We start from the raw sequence: 17,928 nt of genomic DNA, 5'->3' as shown, positions 1-17,928 counted from the left end.
CCTATGTGCGTATTTACCCCATGCCTCACTATCACCAAGTACTGGCACTCTCTGCTAATCCTTGTTCTTCACCTGGGTGATGGGGAGGGAACAAAGCATTCACCATGTTTTATAATTTATATTTTGTGTTTATTTTGTTTGTGGTGATCACCCAAGAAGGTGAAGCACAGGGGCTGTGACTCAACATTAACCTGTGTGACCCTGTGTGCTGTATCACCTGCATTCAGGTAAAAATTCCACTTTGCAATATTCCTTTTAGAACCTGTCAGTTGTTCTGTGGGCAGACCTTTGTGTAAGGCAGGTGCAAACACCAGGAAAAGTTTGTGCTTTTTTTTGTGCACATCCAGGAAGAGTTTTGCTTGTGTGCTTTGATCGTTAATGGGGCAGGGACAGCTCGGTATGTTGGTCACTCCTTGGAACAAGCATGTGATGGCACATTCCATCATGCCAAGCAATGCTGAGAGGACAAATAGGTGGGGGCTCCATTCAGGCAGATTAAGCACAGAAAAATTTGGTCATTCCATTTCCTGGGTGCTCCTTAGCCCCAGTTCTGCTGCTGTGATGTTTCTGTGGGAGCAGCAAGGACGAACCTATAGCTGTGCCCTGGCTTAGCAGGATCCAAGGGGATTTGTGCCAGTGAGGACTCTGGCTGTCAGGTGGTGTAATGCAGACAGAACTTGCTGTTACTTGGCCTGGGAGTAGAAAGGTTGGGGTTGGACAGGACTTAAAAGCTCATCTCCTTCCATCCCCCTGCCAAGGGCAGGGACACCTTCCACTAGACCACGTTGCTGCAAGTCCCATTCAACCTGGCCTTGGACACTGCCAGGGATCCCAGGAGCAGCCACAGCTTCTCTGGGCAACCTGTGCCAGGGCCTCAGCACCCTCTGAGTCACAAATTTCTTGCTAATATCTCATCCAAACCAATCCTCTTTTGTCTTGACACCAATGCCCCTCGTCCTGTCCCTACATGCCCTTGTGAAAGATCCCTCTCCTTCTTGTAAGCCCCCTTTAGGTACTGCAATCCTTAAGGTTGGAAAATCCCTCTGTGATGATCAAGTCCAACCACTGAATGACTGAGGGATGAAACTGGGCCCTTCCACAGAACTTCTGTGCATTTTGTCCCTTTCTACCCTCACCAGAAAGCAAAGAACAGTGTGGCTGAGGTGCCACAGGCCTGCACCCCACAGTTTTCAGCCCCTGGTGATTGCAAATTAGCTCAGACTTTCCCAGGGCAGGAGAAGGGGCTATACACAGCATCAGGATCAGGATCAGAGGATGCTTCCACACACATCCAGGCTTGTCCAAGTCTTCCTTTGGATGACTTAGTTGGAGCCTAAGATCTGAACAAGATGCTCTGCATTTCAAACACTCCTTAGATCTAAACCATGATTTATTTAAATGAATAAATAAATACAGAAATAGGAAATTCTGAATAGAAAATTGGGTTCTTCAAAAACCCAGGAACTCCCAAAGCTTTCCATTAACACATATTTTTGAGACAGTAAAAAACTCTGCACTTGCACCAGTTAGAAGTTAAGATAGACTTGAATATAGTAATTTTTACAAAATAGTAGAAATAAGCACATTTAACACCGAATAGAAATAAAACTACCAACATTCTGTTGGACTTTTAAACAGGACAGAAGGGAGAATGAATGGTGAATGGTTTTGTTCATTTTAAAACCATCCTGTCTAACCAAACATCCCCTCACGTAGTAAGAAAGGCTGCCAAACCTTGTGGCTTGGCTCTCCAGGTATGCACAAAACCCAGTTCCACTCTCCCCCGCTGGGATACATCAGGTTCTGCCCTACTAAAGTCAGGGAAATTACCACTGAGGTCTGGAAACACAAATGAGAGCAGCAGAGCAGCTGTGCCCTCAAACACGGACGTGTGCGTGGCAAGGCACAAGTGAGCCCTGGCCTGATTCATTTCTGTGTCACTTGGGCTGCATGTTGCTCCTGTGCCATGAAAACTCCCACCATGCCAGCAGCACTGGCTCCTATGCTGTGCTGGGAATGGATATTTAGTACTGACCCCAGGTGAATGCCAGAGGGTTAAGTGTTTTGCGATTCATCCCTTGCCTTTGCCCATAAATAAGCCAATGGTGGACAGCATCACACAGCTTCTAGGCGGGACATCTATGTCCCCAAAACTTCCCATTTAAACAGAGAGAAGCTTTACAGGGTTTTTATATACAAAGGAATTCAGCAGTGGAAATGAAGCCCCACTCTTTCAGAGAAGGAATGTGTGGCAGGCGTGTGGGAAGGGCCCGGGCTCAGCTGACAAAGGCAGCGATGGCCGTGACCTTGAGCCCTGACTCGAGCCCGTAGGCCGAGAGCAGCACGGCGTTGAGGAGCACATCTGCCCACAGCACGTAGGTCTGCCACAGCAGCAGGTACACACACAGCACCACGCTGCCCACCGTGAGCCCCAGGCTCAGCCCCAGCGGCGCCTCTGCTTCTGTCAGGTTACCCTTGAAACCTGCAAGGAAACAGAAACCAAAAGTCCGATTTGTTCTGACAACAGCTCAAGCTGTAACTCGAGAATATTCCTGCTCAGAAAAGGTTCTGGTTGTGACTTTGCTCTTACTGAGGTCTAAAAAAGCTCAAAATACATTGAAATACCATCCTGAATCAAAGCTCTGCCAGCAATCAAACAAGCCCAATACCAATGGACAATCCATTTCAAAACAGGAAAGCTAACCAAAGTTAATCCAAGTAAGTTCATCAGTTGATAATCACAGCCAGGACACCTCTTCTTACCACAGAGCCTCATTTGTCAAGCTGCATCCTTCTGAGTACTCGGCTTGTACCATCAAACTCTTCCTGAGCCCCCCAGCCCCACACTCCATGCGGTGACCTCGGTGCACTCCTGGAGTCCAATCCTCATTTTCAAGTCTTGTTCCCTGCTAATCTATTCCTGTTCCACATGACTGGCACCTTCTCTCTTCCTTGCAGCTTATTTCCAAGCCCAGCTCAGTAGATTTTGGTGTTTAACTACATTAGAGCTGAAACCCACTTCTTTACTTATGGATCAGACTCCAAGCAAATACACAGAGAGCTTTAAGGCAGCAGAATAAATCCAACCCTAAAGCCACTCAGATTGATTCAAGAGCCCCACCCCACATAAATATCTTGGGAATATTGAGCAGATTTTAATAGTGTTTTGGGGTTTCTTAAAAACTGGACTTGAAGAAGTTTTAGCAAGCTCTGGACAAGGTCAGGAGGCTCTTCCCACTCTTCTATCTTAGTGAAAAGGAAGGTATTGGTGCTTGCGGTGTCCTCAGGAGTGAAAGGAAAGATGCAGGGGTCTCCAAATATCTGCTCAACTGACAGACTCCATTTCCAAATGATTCATGTTTAAAGATTACATACATTCCAGTTGCACTGATAACATGACCTACCCAAGTACAATCGAGGCACTTCCAGAATGGCCATAAGGAAAAGCACTGCAAGATCAGGAGCCAAAAAATCATCTGGATAACTGAAAACTTGACCTAGAGAATAAACCATAATAAACCAAATGAAGCAGGAAGACACAGCAGGACAAAACCCAGCTGAGCATCAGCACAGCCTGCTCTGGGGACAATACCTGCAACTTACTTTTGTAAATAATCATTGCAAGAGTTGCCAAGAAGTAGAAGATATAATAAATGCCATTTACATAAAGCAGGATCTGTAAGGGAAGCGATGACAGCTGAGAACTGTTGTTAAGGATTTCTCATAGTAATGAGGTGGGATCTATTCCATAAAATCACCATTTCCCAGTAACCCCAAAATATACTGGCCTCTCTCTTTATACTGAATGGTCCAGCTATGCCTGGCTGTTGGGAGGATTCAGGAAGGAACTTGAGGCTGCAAACACCATGGCCTGGGATAAAAGCCTGCTGTTTCAGGCTTGGCTTTAGTTCCCTTTCTAAGGAATTTTATTTGGACTCTAGTGGGGCATCCGTTAGCCTGAGGAAGTGGGGGGAATGCATGTGTACATTGCCCCATACTACTTCTACACTTCTTAGTCAGCCTTAAGGAAGTTGACAGAGAGTTGGCAAACTCCATCAAACTTGTGTTTGGAGAAGAGGTGGCTCTGTGCAGCAGCCAGACCTTGCTCCTGCCCACAGCATGGAAATGCTTTGCTCCATACCTGTCTGAGCTCAGCTTTGAGATGCAAATTTCTAAGAAACAGCCTTAATTCCCTCCCCTCTCTCCCCCAGTCTTTTTCAAATCCTACAAATATCTCCAAGCAGGGATTTCATCCCAGGCATCTTTTACAGGAACTGCCCATCCCGCTTCTAAACCCACCCACGCGCCGTGGATGGATTCCAGTTCCCAGAGCAGCTCATTTTATTAACACAGAACCAGGTTTTGGGGTTTTTCCAGTTGAAGAAAGGTGGAGCAAAAAAATTACTAGATAGGTTCTAAGCATGGAAATCTCCAGAGCCAAGGGTGTCTCCTCCTAAGAGGTTACTTGGATCTTGGCAGGAGTAAAGGTGGGGTAACTTACTGTAAGAGAGGAGGAAGTTACTACTGAGGGCTGCTTTTACTACCCCTTGTCAGCTGTGTCAGCTGTCTGTGAGCTGTGATGCAGGGAGTGTGTCCACCAGTCCATAAATCCAATTTTTAACCTCTTTTCCTAAGAAAATGGGTTAAGTCTTGACTGCAGGGGGGCTAAAGAGGTTTCTGCAGGAGCACATCAGGGGCAAATCCCAGCTAAACCTGCATCAAACATCTTCCATTGGAAGCAAAGTGGTCCCAGTTGTGGGACCTGTGGATGACACTGATGGAAAATTCAGGAGCACAGAGCCAGCACTGTGCAGAAATACTGGACAGAAGGTAGGAATCCACTTGAGGCAGTCTTCTCCAGGATTCTTGCATGGAGGGAGCAGTGGTACTGAAAGGATACAATCTCTGATGTTCTTCCTTTCCATGGAGAAGGAAAAAATAAAGAGAAGAAAATATGTCTAAATCCAGAAACATTCTAACAATGTTATCTAAATTCTGGGAGGAATCTCTTTTTTCATCTCCCAGGAACATTTATTGTTTTCCAGATCGTGGACTTCAGGTTCCAAAAATAACCTTTTCAACTAGATGAAGCCTCAAATAATTTGGGGAAAATCCCTACTGGGAAAAGCCAGCTTCAGTGAGGAACTTTAGGCTCTTTCAAAGCCTGAAGGAGTGCACAGGCATTATCCAGAACTTGTTCATCCTGTCCTTTCCTAGCAGATGACACTTCATCCCCTCTAACTATGCAGGAAGGAGGTGAACATGGGATCCATTTGCTTGTAAATTGTGAGAAAGTTTGTGGAGAACACAGGGCTCCCGGGTTCCTCTAAATACCATCCCTCCAAATGCCATCCCTCCAAACCAGTTCCCTTCACAAAGTCATTCCACATCCAACCTCAGTGTCTTCTGACGGCCCACAGAAATCAAACCAAGTATTTCCAATGATCCACCAACACATTTCACTTTTTTCCTTATTATTTTCTGCAAAAATCACATAAAATCTTCATGTAACATGATGGCACTGACCTACTAAAGCACCTCTTAAGTCGCTCATTAGTATTCTTGGCCTCTCTAAGGCACATGAGGAATTGCACAGTTGGGATTTCTGTTCCAGGGAGAGTAAAACCTGTGAAAGCCCATTTCATCTGTCTCCTCAGGCACAGCTCGTCATTGTCACACCACCATCCTCATCCCTGGATTCCTGAGCTCAATGTCCTCTTCACCTCAGAGTTTTATGCATTTAGGCCCAAATTAATTCCAGGCAACTAATTAAAGTGTCCAGTTTGGGAACACAGTGGGAACAGGCACATGATTTTAGGTGATTCATGTGTCCATGATCTGAAATGTCTCCTGGACCTGATCCTCTCCTCTCAGCTCTCTGTACAGGGACTGGGGGCTCCCCTCACTCATCCTGTCACTTAGGAGTGACAGGACAAGGGGGAATTTCTTTGGTACTGAGAAGAAATCCTTCCCTGCAAGGGTGTTCAGGCCCAGGCACAGGGTACCCAGGGAAGCTGTGGCTGCCCCATCCCTGGCAGTGTCCAAGGCCAGGGTGGCTGGGGCTTGGAGCAGCCTGGGATAGTGGAAGGTGTCCCTGCTCATGGCAGGGGGTGGGACTGGATGAGCTTCAAGGTCTCTTCCAACCCAAACCATTCCAGGATTCCATGATTCCATGTTCATCCAATATCCAAAACTGCAGCTACAGCACTGATGCTGAATTGTATGATAGTCAGTCATGGAATTCCCACCGGGAACTCCAAGTGAATTCCCTCAGGGCAGTTCCCTAACTCTATATTTGAACTCTTCTTTCCTTAATCCTTTCCTAGGAGAGGGCAGTGAGTCTCCTGCAGCTGGTTCCAGGCTGGCATGGCAGCCACAGTTCCTGAGGATGTGCTGCCTCCCTCAGAGCGAGCGGGACATTTCACAGGGAAAAAAAAATGTTCAGCGATAAACCCTGAAACCCCAGAGCACACCAGTCAAGAGAGATCATTACACCACCTGAATATATAATTTCAGTTGTATCTTGGTTATCTATCTTGGTTATCTATCCAGGCTGGTGCTGATTTAGAGTGAGTGACACTGAGAATGGGGATTTGAGGTGGAACATGGCCCATTTTCTAACAAAATGGTTTAATTTTTAACATAAAACTGTATTAAAGGCAGCAGATGTGCCTAACATCGCCCAGAGCACCTCACTGCACAGGTTTGGGATTAGGATTTTTTTCTCTTCGAATTCGGCAAAAATTTTTTCAGCCACCTTCTTCTGCCTACCCAGGGCAGAAATTTACAGTTTTGGAGGAAAACTTTGACCTCTGTGAAAGACTGTGGAAATGAATTATTTTGACCACACTAAGGATGACATTTTTCCCCTCTGAATCCCAGCAGTTCCTAAACTGAAGCAAAGATCTGGATTTTCACGAGGCGTCTCTCGGCCTCAGGAAAGCATCTTTCCCGGGGTCAGGGTGCTCCTCAGCCCGCACATGCGCCAAGCCCCTGCTCACGGCGCCACCGGGATCTCCGCAGCGTGTCGGGATTGTCGCGATACGCCAACGGGGCTGGGCTCGACCTCGGCCCCGCCTCGCTCTAGTCGTGTTCCCCCGCGAGAGGCCACCTCTAGTACGGTGGGAGACAGCCCCCGCGGTGCCCCGGAAAGGGCTGTCGTGTCGCTGTAGTGTCGCTATCGCGACACCGCTCACCTCGGCTCGGCACCGCCATCTTGGCGGCCCCACCCCGCTCCTCGGTCCTCCGCCGTCCCGGCAGCCCGCGCGCGGCCATTCGCCCCGCCCACCCGCCTTCGGGCGCGATCGGAGCGTTCGGCCCGGTTCGGTCACTTTCGGGCGGATTCGGGCGCTGCCCGTTCGGGCGTCTCCGTTCGGGCCGGCGAGCGGAGCTCGGGTGCAATCGGAGAGGACTCGGCACACATCGGCGCTCCTCGCTACCGCCTTCGGCTGAGATCGGACACGGCTCGAGCGCGCTCGGGACTCTTCGCCTCGACGGGCCGCACTGCTCGGGGACTCGGCCGCGTTCGGGCGGGCTCGGGTCTCACCCGATCCGTCAGGTACCGCTTCGGGCCGCGCCGCGCGGACTCGGCCGCGCCCCATTGGCCAGCCGGCAGGGAGCGCGCGCGCCGGCCGCCTTCGCACGGGGCCCGAGCGGCTTGGGCCGCTTCGGGCCTCATCGGAACTCGGTCGAAAGGCCCCGAACACGCTCGTCAGCGGTCGGGCAGGCTCGGCGGCGCTCGGCTCCCTGGTCCCCCCTGCCCGCAGGACGCCCCTCAGGCGCGCCCGAGGGGGAGGCGGGGCGGGCTCGGCCACCCCCTGCCCTGCGCATGGAGCACAGCGACGGTGACCCGGCCGCCGGACAGCTCGACTTGCCCGCGGGACCGGGGCAGCAGCAGGAGCCGCCGCAGGCAGCGGAGGGGGAGGCGGAGCCCGAGGAGGAGGAGGAGGCGGTAACGGTGATGGCGGCAGATGCCGAGCACATCGAGATGGGAGCACCGCCAATGCCAAGCGCCGACGAGGCCGCCGCCGCCGCTGCCTTCGCAGGTCAGGGCGGGCAGCGCTCCCCCAGCCCGCCCGGGGCTCCCCCAGCCCGGGCTCCGGCCCCCACACAGCCCCCGGGGCTCGGGCAGGGACAGCGAGCTCCCTCAGGGAGCGCTCCCACCCCCTCACCGAATCCCACACTCCGCCCCTTTACACACAGTAAAGAGCGGGAGGCGCCCGGTGCGCCTGAGCCGCGGCCTCGTGTCCCCGTAACCGAGCGCTCCGGGTCGTGCAGCCGAGCTGCGGTGCCACAGGGGCCAGAGCCCCTCGCCCGCCAGAGCGTCTTCGCCCGAGCGGCTGTTCTTCCACCCTCACCCCACGTGGAAACCCAGTGATTTGAGCCAGGCTAAGCGCTGAACACCGCAGAAACGCTGGGCTGTACATTTATCAGCTCTTAACTGGACGAAGTGCACAGGTCATGGCACCATGGGAATTAATACATGACAGAGGCAGAGTCTGTTGTTCAATTTATCCTGATGTCTGCCAGTCACCCCTTTTCAAGTAAAAGCACCACAGCTCGGAGTATCCCTAGTACAGCTGCAATACTTATTTTTCCCTTAGGTCATCACAAGCTGATAGTGACTGCCCTGGTTTCAAGGATGTTAAAGCCTGTTGAACCCAAAGATTAATAGAAATCAGAATAATTGTGTTCATAACAACTTATAGGTGCCATGAAAAATAAAATTAATTTAGAACAGGAAGGAAGAAGGAATTTTTCAGATGTTCATCAGGCTCTCTGCATGAAGCAGAAAATTAAATTAACCCTGTTTTACATTCCAGAAGTCACCACAGTGACAGTAGCCAATGTGGGGGCCTCTGCAGACAATGTTTTCACTACATCTGTGGCCAATGCAGCTTCAATTTCAGGACATGTGTTGGTAAGTCTACCCTTTCATTTGAGGGCCTTGACAAAGTTTCTCAGTGTAAATGAAGAGCTGTAGTAAGGTCAAAGACTTGTTTTCATTCCAGGCATTAAACCACAAACCCATTAGCTGGGGGACATACAGGGGTTTTATTCCTAATGTTTTTACCTTTCCACCCCCATGTACACATCTGTAACAGAACTGGTGGCCTGGAACATGAAATCTTTGAATTCGCTTGTCTGAAAACTGAAAAATTAACCTGGTAACTGCCATACTGATTGGAGTTTTGGGGTACCTGTAGGTTACTGAAATCTATTTGTGTTGAAGTATTTTAATAAATTTAAACTCTTTATTTCTTCTGCAGTCTGGGAGAACAGCCCTCCAAATTGGGGACAGCTTGAACCCTGAGAAAGCCACTCTGATAGTGGTGCACACGGATGGCAGCATCGTGGAAACCACCGGGATCAAGGGGCCTTCAGCACCTCTCACACCAGGTACTAGACAGTCTGCTTGTGGTGGCTCACTCTCCCAAGAGGGATGGCTTCTTCTCCATTCTACTTGTCTTTTTGGTAGCTAAAAATATGTGCATAATTTTATAAGGATGGTTTGCCCACTCTTGAAACCATAAAGTTGTGAAGTTGTGCAGGTTGGAAAAGACCTTTAAGATATCAAGTCCTCACACAGTATTTTGTGTATTTCATGGGAATGAAAGAATGCTTTTTTTTTTTTTTTTTTTTGTAAGAAATTTGTTTAGTTTCCTCATTCTTTGCCCTAACCCTGGCAAAGAAGCTGCTTGAAAAATCTTGCCCTGCTACTGGGCTTTCTACACCCATCCCACCCCCAAGGGCACACAGATCATTTTAACATGCTTAATAAAAATCTGAGTCTCCCAGTTCTGCACGTGTTCATTCTAAGGGTCCTGGAACACATTTTCATGTCCATTCAGGCTGTCTCTGTGGTTTTGTTCAGGGCTACCTGGTGGTTTCCTTGCTGCCCACGAGATGGCATAGCAAACCTTCAGTGCTCTAAAGCTTCCCACAGGATGGGCTGTGGGAAGGGGAATCTCCAGCCAGGTCCTTACACCATAGCTTACAGGTGGCGTAAGGATCAGGTCACAATCTCAGTGTTTATTTCTTGTTAGAGCCTGTTTCCTCAGGTGGTCCTCTTTGCTTAATTATCACCCTTCTTAGTTCATTCAGGCTGAGTTTTTTGTGCTGCTTCATTGTGGGGGGGTTCCAGCCCACCCCTTGGTATATCACCTAGCCAAGCATGGGATGGAGCACCACTCTGCCTTTTGGTTGCTGACACCTTTCTTTTCTTATTTTTCCAAGGACCACAGTCTCCTCCTACCCCTTTGACGACCGTCCAGGGAAAAAGTGGAACCAAGTACAACTGGGACCCGTCAGTGTACGAGAACGAACTCCCGGTGCGGTGCCGGAATATCAGTGGCATTCTGTTCAAGAACAGGCTGGGCTCAGGTAACTGCCACCTGGGCTGAGGGGTGGCACAGCTCCCAGGCTGTTCTTAAGGGCTGATCGTGACAGGGAAAAAAACCAAGAGAGTTTCCAAGCCAGCTCAGAGCCTTTTGATTTTACTGTTCCCTTTTGTTTTGCTTTTTCTTCAGAGGCTTTTTAACTTTTTCTTAAACCTGCAAATATCCAGGTTGCCATGCAGCGAGTCTCCTCAGTAACAGGCTGACTCCTTGAATGATTTTTTGTCTTGTGTTTTTGCAAAGCTCTGAAGAATCCCTGCTGGAATGCAAATAGTTTGTCTCTTCACAGGGCTCCTGAGCTCTTCCTCTTGTCTTTTATCCCTGTGGAGAAGCTGCAGCAGAAATTGCCAGCCAGCCTGGCTGCCCAGTGCAGTGCTTGTGGACAGAAAGTTTTCTTCTAAACCTACCACAAACACAAAAAAAGATGAGAAATTCAAGTGCAAATCAAGGAAAGACTTATATTTGTGGTGTTTGTCCAATAAAGACTTTTCTTTCTTGTGGTAGAGTAATTTTAATAGCATTTTGAGACCCAGAATTGGAGCTCTAACCATGCCCCGTCATTGTCACAGCCATGATAATAAATGGATGTAGTTACCTGAAAAAAATGGGCATATTTAGTGGTTCTTACAGATTATCTGCTATTTTGTCCAGCAATTTTCATATTTTCTTCTTTAGAGAAGTGGCAAAATTATCCTTAACCTGGTCTAACAGTATACTTTTGTGCTTTACTTCAGGAGGCCGTGGCAGGTGCATTAAGCAAGGGGACAACTGGTACAGCCCCACGGAGTTCGAAGCCATGGCAGGGCGAGCCAGCAGCAAGGACTGGAAGAGGAGCATCCGCTACGCTGGGCGGCCCCTGCAGTGCCTTATCCACGTAAGGTTAAGTTTGCTCCCTCCTTTCTGCAGGAAGGGGCAGCTGGAGCCAGGTGCTGATGGCACCAGGAGCAGTGCTTGGTTTGGTTGAGGGTCAGTGATGTGGGGGAATTGTTTTTTATGTGTCTCAAATAGCACACTGGGAATCTTGTTTATAGTGGAAAGAGTTTCTGCAGGGTGAAGCCCAGCCTTGAGCTGTGCCACAGGAATTGAGCTCTCACCCATGATACTGTGATTAGTAACTTGATCTCCTTCAATGTCTTTGCCTGCCACACATCCTTCATTTTCACCATTCATTATTTGGGTCCTTTATTTGAGTCTTCTGGAGAACTTGGCACTGCCACTAGCCTGACAGTTGATTTCTGCTCAAGCACAAATCAAGTCACAAATTCATATATCCTGGCCTTTGGGTGTGGAAAAGTTTTGGTTTTCCTTTTCTCTCCTCTCACCCCACTGCACTGGTGTGGGGAACTGGCCTCTCTTACTGTACAGCATCCAGGAGGTAATGGGTACCACTCTGGGAGCATCCACATTTTTTAGCAGGATCAAGGTGTGCTCTGGGTGATTTTGGTGACTCATGCTGAACTGGTCACTTCTCATTCCAGGATGGGATTTTAAATCCCCACGCTGCCTCGTGTACTTGTGCTGCTTGCTGTGATGACATGACATTGGTGAGTGGGAGGTTTTACATCCATTACTTTAGGAACTAATTATTTTTGCTGGACAAATTAACCGGTCAAGCTGCCACAGCCCTTGGGTGAGCAGGTCATGAGTGTCCTGGGAATGGAGTGCCCTGAAACATGAGTGTTCAGGGACAAGTGCTTTGTCCCTGCCCTGTGGAGAAAGGAGATAAGGATCTGCTGGCATTATTGCAGAACAGCCTCAGTAAAATTAGTTCATATTTAGTGCTTTCTTCTTTATTTTTTTTTTTTTATCATTTTCTGATTAATATGTCTATGCAGAATACCCTTTGGGATTTTCAGTGCTATTCATGATTTTTTACTCAAATTTCACAATGTTTTGAGTTGGAAAAATATTTTTGTAGAGAAGTAACATCGTAATCTTATAATAGGTCAGTATTTTCATTTTAAAACTGCTTGGGGGTTTTGGTTAGTTGATTTGGGATTTATTTTTTTGCTAATTTGTTTCAAAAATGAGGTTTAAGTCCTGAAGCAGAAGACTTTAGCTTGATCTGGTGCTCTGCCTTTCTTTTCTGCTATGAACTGACTGATGTGCTTGTTTTCTAGCCTGGAACTTCTTCCTCTCTTCTCCTTCCTCTCTTCTCCTCCCTCTTTTTCTCTTTTCTTCCACCACCTTGGCCAGCAGCTGATTATGTGCCCAGTTCTACTCCTTAAATAATAGTGGGAAGATGTTGAATTTGTGCCTCTTCTGCTGGAGGGAGCTGAGTTTAACTTTTTTTTTTTTCAAAGTTCTTTATGTTTAGAAAACTTTTAAGTGCTTTGGTCTATTGTTGCAAACCACATATCATCCATGGGAATCCGTGCTGCTGTTCCTGGAAAGATGAGAGTAAATCCTAAGTCTCCAAAGAGATGCCTCAGCTAATGCCTTTTCTTTTTTTTCTTTTCATTTTCTTTCTGGTGTTTTTCTACCCAGAGTGGCCCTATACGACTCTTTGTGCCATATAAAAGGCGGAAAAAAGAAAATGAAATACCTGCAACTCCAGTGAAGAAGAATTGCTCCAAAAACATCACTCTGCTTCCAGCCACTGCTGCAACTACGTGTAGGTTCTTTTCTCCTGGTAAAAATAGCTTCCTTTCTTTGGAGAGTTGCCCTGCTAGGTGTTTTATGTCTGTTAGTGGCTCCTTGGAACTGTCCAGCTGAGATAAATGTCCCCTTTTTCATTGGGTGATTTTATTGTCTCAGTGTCACTTCCTATTTTATAGAAAGTAGCACGGTGTTGCCACATCTGAAGACAAGTTGAATAGGAAAAAGTGCAGCTCTATACCTCCAGGACACTCAGGTTTAAGCATCATCACATCCTTGTGCCATGAACAGTTGGTTTCATATTTTGTGCTGAGAGAGGTTATGTCCTATGCCTGGAATTGTTCAATGCCAGGTTGGATGGGGCTTGGAGAAGCCTGGTTTAGTAGAAGATGCCCCTGCCCATGGTAGGGCAATGGAAGGAGATGACCTTAAGGTCCCTTCCAAGCCCAAGCATTTCAGGATTCTATGGTTATTGTCTAAGATTATATTGCCCCCTGTACCTGCTCTCAGTGGGGGGAGAATTTTGGGATCCTGGCCTGGATCCATAGTGGATTTCAGGTAGATTTTTCACAAATAACAACTGAGAAATTTCCTGTTGGAATTAGGTTTTGGGAGAGGCTGGCCCTTCTCTGCTCTGCCAGAAATCCCCATTCCATCCTCTGAGCTTCTTTGTGTCCCTCAGAAGCTGGAGTAAGATTTGTGCTATTCCTTGCAAAATAGCCTGGAAGCAGCTGGAATGAAACCCCCAGCCTGAAAGTCGTTAATGAAGGAGGCAGAAGGTGATGCTTTGATCTGCAAATCCCTCTCCAACATTCAGCTTTGTTAGTTACTGGTTTGATTGGCAAATTATCTGTGTGAGAAAAGGAATTCATTTGCAAGCTGATCCAGCTCACACATCCTCAGTCACATCCATATGTCCTCCTGCTCTCAGCACACTGGCATCATCTGCACGGTAACAGTACAAAGTGAGTCGAGGAGGAAGCAACAGAAATCTAAAAAAAGAACAGAAAAAGTAAGATTAGATCATCAGCAACAGTAGGAGGAGAAACACACAAGGATTCTGCAGAGTTGTTTTATAGCTTTGTTTTTTTTAGTCCTCAGATAGGTTTGATCTGTATTGGTTTGTTATGTGAGGTGCTGTGAGGCTGCTCATTCTCTCATGCTGGCACTGGAAGGGATAACTTCTTGTTTTGGTGGCCACATACTTCACTAGCGAGGAATTTGTAGCTACAGTGTTTTAAAATTTAATTGTTGTGTGCCACAGAATCAGACAATCACCAATTAATGGTACCAGTTAAAATAATCCTCTTTAAAATGGGTTTAAAACATTTGGAAGCCACTCAGGTAGAATTATCCAGAAGGATTTTGTGCCTTGTTCCTTGCATTGGCTGAGCACATTCTATCCCTTTGTGTAGATAAACACTTAAAACTGCCCAGTTGTCATGGAATTAGCTGTAATCCGCAAGTTGTTATGTTGATTTAAATAACAACAATCACTCTTGCTAAAATTGTCATAAAGCAGCCAGGATTTGATGGGTTGTGTGGCCTCACTGAATCGTTATGGGAGGTGTTACATTATGGTTCACAAAATAACTGAAAAGGTGGTGATTTGGGAGGTATTAGGTTGTAAATTAACATTTTGGCCTCATGCTCCCAGAGCCTTGGAAGGACAGCAGAGCCTTCAGAAGCCCATTGTGGCTTTTATTCCCATTTCCAATTGCACTGGTCACAGGTGTGATCCAAACTGGGTTATCCCAAGCTGGTGATCTGTGAGTCCCCTGAGCTTGGATGGTGCAGCACAGGGATATCAAGAGCTGGACAGGCATGTCCTCTGCGCTGAGTGCTAATTATGAAAGTGCTTTAATGTTTCCAGTCACCGTGACTCCCTCTGGACAGATCACAACCTCCGGGGCGCTGACCTTCGACCGGGCGTCCACCGTGGAGGCCACAGCCATCATCTCAGAGAGCCCAGCACAGGGGGATGTTTTCACTGGAGCCACTGGTAAGAGCTCAGGTGTCTCCTAGACAGCCATGGGGAGGAGGAAAAGAGGTTTGGATGCCTATCACTGTAGGAAGGAACTTTTTGAATGCAACACAGATGATTTATTTTTCAAGGGAGATACTGCATAAGGCACTGTCCTTCCTGTGAGATCATTTCAACAGTTTGAAATCTTAGCAGTTGCACCAAAGGAGAGGCTTTGCCCAGGTGTGGCAGCTACTAATGTTAACCTCTGCTAAGTTCCTGGGTTCCTGGGATTTATGTTCATCTCTGTATTTTTTTTTTTTTACTCCTCATTAAACCTAAAATACTACCAAAAAAGCCCCAAACTAGGTGAGAGTTGAAATGGAGTGAAAAATGCCAGGATAAATCAAACAAAATACAAATGCATGACACATTTCAGTTCCTCAGTTTGAGTAATGCTTTGGCTTGTGAGCTCTCCTGGGGGAGTGATCCTGCTCTGAGAACCAGAGTGTGGAGCCCTGTGATGATCATGGATATTTCAATGTGTGGGACAGAACCAAGGAACCTGTGGCTCTAAAGGTGAAAGTAGAACATGGTGGAGCCAGGACCAGCATTCCTTGCTTGCTGACTGTGTGAGATCCTGCTGCTGTTTCACATTTTCAACCCTTGGGAATTACCACAGAGTGTAGGAACTTGTATAAAACATAAAAACATAGGGGTGAATGCAGCATAAGAAACACCTGCCAGGTGTGTTAGTGATTCCCAAGGCCCTTGTTCTCCTGCAGTTCAGGACACCAACGTCCAGCAGCCTTGCCGGGTGTCTCATCCAGAGCCTCACTATCCCAGTTACCAGGACAACTGCCAGATCTCACCTTTCCCTGAGGCTGCACTGCCAACATCTCATCCCAAAATCGGTACGTTTGCTCTCCCTGTGCTTCAATTTCCCTATTTTGCTTGTGAGTTTTACTGATACTAAGATTTGGACAAGCAGCTTTCCCCTTTGTGGGAAGTTTTCACTCTTTATTGAGAGCTTTAATTTATTGATTCTGCCAGAGGCAGCTGCTGTGCTTCTGCATCATGAGTTGTCTTGCATTCCCTGCCTTTCCTAAAGTTCTTGCTTCCAGACTTTTGTCCTCTTTGGGTGCTGTGGCTGAACTTTTTTTTCAGTGTTCGATCTGAGGGGAACAAACCCAATTAAAATCATGCCACAGAAACTTTTCTAGACATCCTCACTTGGCTCTATGACTCCTGTGATGCGTGCTGGAGGTACTTTTGGGGAGGTTTGGTGTCAGTTTTCAATCCCCTGTATGACCCTTATTTATTTATCTGGAGCAGTACAGGATGTTCCTGGTCTCCAGAGTCAGATCTTCTTGTGTTTAAGACTTAGTAGATCTTGATGTTACTAATTAAACATTCACCAGTGACTACTTTCTCTTTCCTGATGTACTTGTGCCAAAATGAGGAATCGGAAGTAATTCCTGTTTGATACGTTATCAAATGTCATGCAGGGATAAATATTGTGCTGGAAATGGAGAGTGGGAAAGGCTCTTGTGCAAACAGGCTTTGATAAAAACAACCGGTTTATCTCATACTCGTATCTAAGTGCAAATAGTTTCACGCCACTCGTGTGCAAATTCATTAAAATTACTGTTTTAATTAAGGGTATTTTGAGGTAAGAAGTCTGCACAACCCTGAGGCTGGTGGTACCTTCTTTGTACCAGTAAAGAATTCAGTGAGGAATGTCAAGGTCAGTGTTGGTAGATGTGAATGTCTTGGACTGAGTTTTATGGCAGATGGTGAGGATTTATTACTAGAATTACATTTTGGAAAAGTAAAGCCAGATAACATTTCTTCCTGGAATGTTACCTAAGCTGAGCTTACACTGTGTATTGTGGAGTTCCTGGGTCTGGATTTAATTTCCTCATACCCTGATCTCCCAGTGTACATGCAAACCTAAGGTGAAAAGTAGCTGGTTCAGTGACACAGTAACTGCTGGGTTATTAAAGGGCTTCCCAACCCATGGCTTTGGGAAGTCCATGTTTGGAATACACTCACTTGGAGGTAATGGTGACTGTCTGGGTTTAAGTCCAGTGTCTGACCAGGGTTATGTAAAGGTCAGAATTCAGGAAGCACAGGGAGTATGATGTGGATCAGTACTTGAGTTTTGTAGTTTGCAACCTGAGAACTGACATATGGGTAGGATCCATGGCTGAGGGAAAGTGGCAGTGGTGGAGGAGTTCCTGGGAATGCTGCTTTCATTACACCATGGTGCTTGTCCACAGCAGTGTTGGGAGGTGTTAAACTCTTCCCACGGTCATCCAGGTTAAGAGGAGGCGTTCTTGTCCCGTGGGTTTGAGAGTGCCCATGGGCTTGTTCTGCACAGACCTGCACTTGATGTTGCAGAAGGAATGATCTGTTTAACAAAAACTTTCCTGGATTGGAAATTTTGCAAACCATATTTTAAAAAAGAAACCAAACAGCATAGAAAAAACACAAAACCCAGCAACCCACCCCCGCCCACCACTTCATGGAAATGAAACACCCTAACTGTGTTTTGTTCCTTATGTCCAGTGTTGACCTCTCTGCCTGCCCTGGCAGTGCCCCCCACGACGCCCACCAAAGCCATGTCGCCATCAGTGGTGAACGGGCTGGAGGTGACGGAGCAGCGGAGCTGGCTCTACCTGGAGGAGATGGTCAATTCCCTGCTCAGCACAGCACAGCAGCTGAAGACTCTGATTGAGCAGGCCAAGCAGGCCAGCTCCTCCTTCCGCGAGGCTGCTGTCACACAGGCCAAGATCCAGGCTGATGTGGAGAGGAAAGAGGTAACTGTGCCACAGGGGCTCAGCTGTGGGCACCTTTGGGGCTGAGTGGTGAGCAAAGTAGTTTCTGGCTGGAGCAGTGATACTGGAAATTGTTTCTCCAAGCCTTGAAAGCAATGTTAGCAAGAGAAATCTTCCTAAGTTATTTGTA

At 47.3% G+C, this 17,928-nt stretch overlaps 2 protein-coding genes across 5 annotated transcripts in view; one reads left to right on the top strand and one right to left on the bottom strand.

The window, feature by feature from the left end:
- The window catches only part of DEAF1 (DEAF1 transcription factor), a 79,059-nt gene that overhangs the window by 51,649 nt on the left and 9,482 nt on the right, over nucleotides 1–17,928 (top strand). For 2 of the 4 annotated variants that reach the window (XR_008437453.1, XM_053979392.1), the window contains exons 1-10: nucleotides 7,829–8,045; nucleotides 8,823–8,920; nucleotides 9,270–9,399; nucleotides 10,237–10,383; nucleotides 11,132–11,271; nucleotides 11,876–11,941; nucleotides 12,885–13,011; nucleotides 14,869–14,997; nucleotides 15,744–15,872; nucleotides 17,530–17,780. Coding sequence is in view for 3 of the 4 variants with exons in the window: in XM_053979392.1 (XP_053835367.1) it covers nucleotides 7,829–8,045; nucleotides 8,823–8,920; nucleotides 9,270–9,399; nucleotides 10,237–10,383; nucleotides 11,132–11,271; nucleotides 11,876–11,941; nucleotides 12,885–13,011; nucleotides 14,869–14,997; nucleotides 15,744–15,872; nucleotides 17,530–17,780 (1,434 nt within the window). In the remaining variant the exon portion in view is untranslated. Of the gene's footprint in view, nucleotides 1–7,828; nucleotides 8,046–8,822; nucleotides 8,921–9,269; nucleotides 9,400–10,236; nucleotides 10,384–11,131; nucleotides 11,272–11,875; nucleotides 11,942–12,884; nucleotides 13,012–14,868; nucleotides 14,998–15,743; nucleotides 15,873–17,529; nucleotides 17,781–17,928 lie in introns of those variants that run through there. The other 2 variants (XM_053979394.1, XM_053979393.1) reach the window with 1 other exon arrangement.
- TMEM80 (transmembrane protein 80) lies at nucleotides 1,373–7,605 on the bottom strand. Its single transcript, XM_053979395.1, is given in 6 exon segments — nucleotides 1,373–2,482; nucleotides 3,405–3,497; nucleotides 3,604–3,697; nucleotides 4,901–4,917; nucleotides 7,197–7,236; nucleotides 7,239–7,605. Coding segments are annotated over 6 exon segments (813 nt in total). The 5' UTR covers nucleotides 7,602–7,605; the 3' UTR covers nucleotides 1,373–2,276.

Source organism: Vidua macroura, chromosome 6 (assembly GCF_024509145.1).
Source record: "Vidua macroura isolate BioBank_ID:100142 chromosome 6, ASM2450914v1, whole genome shotgun sequence".
Lineage (NCBI taxonomy): Eukaryota > Metazoa > Chordata > Aves > Passeriformes > Viduidae > Vidua > Vidua macroura.
The sequence above is the reverse complement of the archived record's forward strand: the minus strand, read 5'-3'. Positions and strand labels throughout refer to the sequence as shown.